The 2,260-nt window shown below is 43.5% G+C and overlaps 1 protein-coding gene across 1 annotated transcript; it reads right to left on the bottom strand.

The window, feature by feature from the left end:
* On the bottom strand, positions 1-2,038 carry SELENOK (selenoprotein K). The gene is made up of 4 exons (XM_032194044.1): positions 1,971-2,038; positions 1,541-1,631; positions 715-792; positions 1-97 (listed from the first exon to the last, which is right to left on the bottom strand). Exons 1-4 carry the CDS (start codon positions 1,987-1,989, stop codon positions 1-3), a joined length of 285 nt encoding a protein of 94 aa, XP_032049935.1. The 5' UTR covers positions 1,990-2,038.
* Between the last annotated feature and the right edge of the window lie 222 nt (positions 2,039-2,260).

Here is a 2,260-nt window from a genome sequence, read left to right as displayed (position 1 = left end):
TTACCTTCCTCATCCACCTCCAGCCATTGGTGGTGGATTGGGGCCTCCGCCCCAGTGATTTATTCGACCCATTCTACGGCGAGGATTTCCTGGATGCCTAAAAAGAAAACAAAATGTATTTAGTAAACATTCCATTGTACAACTAGAAATATAAAAACACTGAAATTACTGTAAAGTAGGGACAAAATTAGAGATGCTAGAAAAGTTGTTTGGTTTCAAGTGAAAAGCTGTAACAAAAAATTCAACACTTTCATAAAACTTCTCATACACAAACTGTTCTAATTACTCAAGTAATTACAGACATAAGAGAAAGCTAGAGGCATAAGACAAAGCTACCACTAACCAATGCTTTTACACAGCTCTACAAAAAGGAAAGGCCATCTAATACATGAAATGACTGATTTCATGTAGTCTAACACTTAATTTTAGGAAGTCTAACAAAATAAGAATTTTGAAGATACATATTGCTGATTACGCAGCCTTGAAAAATTAGTTAGACTAAGCTGTTATTACAGCTATTCAAAACTAAGTATTGTTATCAACAAGTTTCAGACAAAATGCTGCAGACAAAAAAAAAAAAACAAAACACATTTTAGTCCTCTGACATGACTGATCCAACACAAATCACAACTGTAGTCTGAATACATTTGAATCTGAATGACAGTTGTCTAAGAAGGGGAAAAAAATGAGAACTATTGATAATATGAAAAATACCCTCTTCCATCATTGTGTCCTAAGTAGGAGGATGTGTAGCCTCTTCTTCTCAGATCTGGTTGAATAATGCTCTGGAAACTGAAAATAAAACAGGAGGAATTCAGTTGAACTGACTGTTAGATACAACTTTGTATTTTTGGAAGTTAAGAAGATAAGAAAAAACAGTAGTGTCAGGAACAAAGTTCTGTTAAAGTTATTGTTAATTTTTGCCATCTTCTTCTCTATGGGAAGATAAAATCTGAAGTAATTCCAAATTGCAATACAACTCAAACCCAATTTTCAAATATTTAAAACTAATAAAATTACTTTTGTGCTAAATAAAGTGCAAGGAATGCATAAAATGTAAGCCTATAACTGAAATAATGGACTGTTGAAGACATCAAAAGAACTCTTTGTTTCTTTACCGGCCTCAATCTAGGTCTTACCACTGTGTGATTATTTTCATGCAGACAGAAACTATCCTTACCAGTAAAAGTTCTCCAAGTAATATCTCAATTTGATCAGCTATTAGAAACTAGATATTTAACAAGAATACACATTTTCTTTTTTTTCAGTATAAAACTGGAAAAAAATCAAAAACTCATTTGACCTGCTACTATGTTAGCACCAGATTCCATGTAGTTTTTATTACATATTTCAAAGTGCTTAACAACCACGGCCATGTTGTCATATTAGAACACTCACACATGTTTTGAAGGCAGTAAATATGGGATGTTAAAGAATAAATCCAATACTTCTGTTGCATTGTGTTGCCTATAGTACTTAGTGCCATCTATCTATGACAAATCTAAAACACTGTTGATTAGAAGAATTAATTTTTACTTACAACAGAACCACAAAATCTGCTATTGACCAGAAGAAATCTGTTATAGATGACAAACTCCAAGGAGCCCGACTCTGGTTATCCAGCACTTGTCCTGTCATGACAAAAAACATTCAGCGACGTTTAGTAAGTGACGCCGCGCAGCGCGTTACATAAAGCCCCGTCCACGGAGCGCAGCATTTACACCCAGGCTGCCACACGACATGCGTAATGGTTTATGGACAGAACACGGGAACAGCCGGGCTGTCGCTGCCACACGGACACTGCGTCTGGACAGCGCAGAGGGCCGGGCCGATCAACGCCATCTCCCCTTCGCCGTGCAGCGTTTCGCCCTTCTTCTTCCCCATTAAACCCACGCCGAGGGCCGTGCCGTGACGGAGGAGACCCTCAGCGGCCCCTCGCCGCCGTGGGGAGTCCCGGCCGCGCCGCTCACCGTTGGAGATGTACACCATGGCGCCCGCCGCCGCCCCGCCGCCGGCCCCTGCCGCCGAGCATGCGCGGCCGGGAGGCGCATAGGGCGCTGAGGGCGGCTCCGCGCTGAGGGCTGACGAGGCCGAAGGGAACGGGGCGGGGGCTGCGGCGGGGCCTGCGGCGGGGCCGGTCGTTGTTCTGGGGACGCGCCGCGTCCGTCAGCGCGGCAGCGGGAGGTGCCGAGGGCGGCCGCTGCCTCACGGCGGGCGGTGCTTCGCCTCTCAGCGTGTGTCACGCTCACGACCCCCAGCC

This window comes from Aythya fuligula, chromosome 10, assembly GCF_009819795.1.
Source record: "Aythya fuligula isolate bAytFul2 chromosome 10, bAytFul2.pri, whole genome shotgun sequence".
NCBI lineage: Eukaryota > Metazoa > Chordata > Aves > Anseriformes > Anatidae > Aythya > Aythya fuligula.
This window is presented reverse-complemented; position numbering and strand designations above follow the sequence as displayed.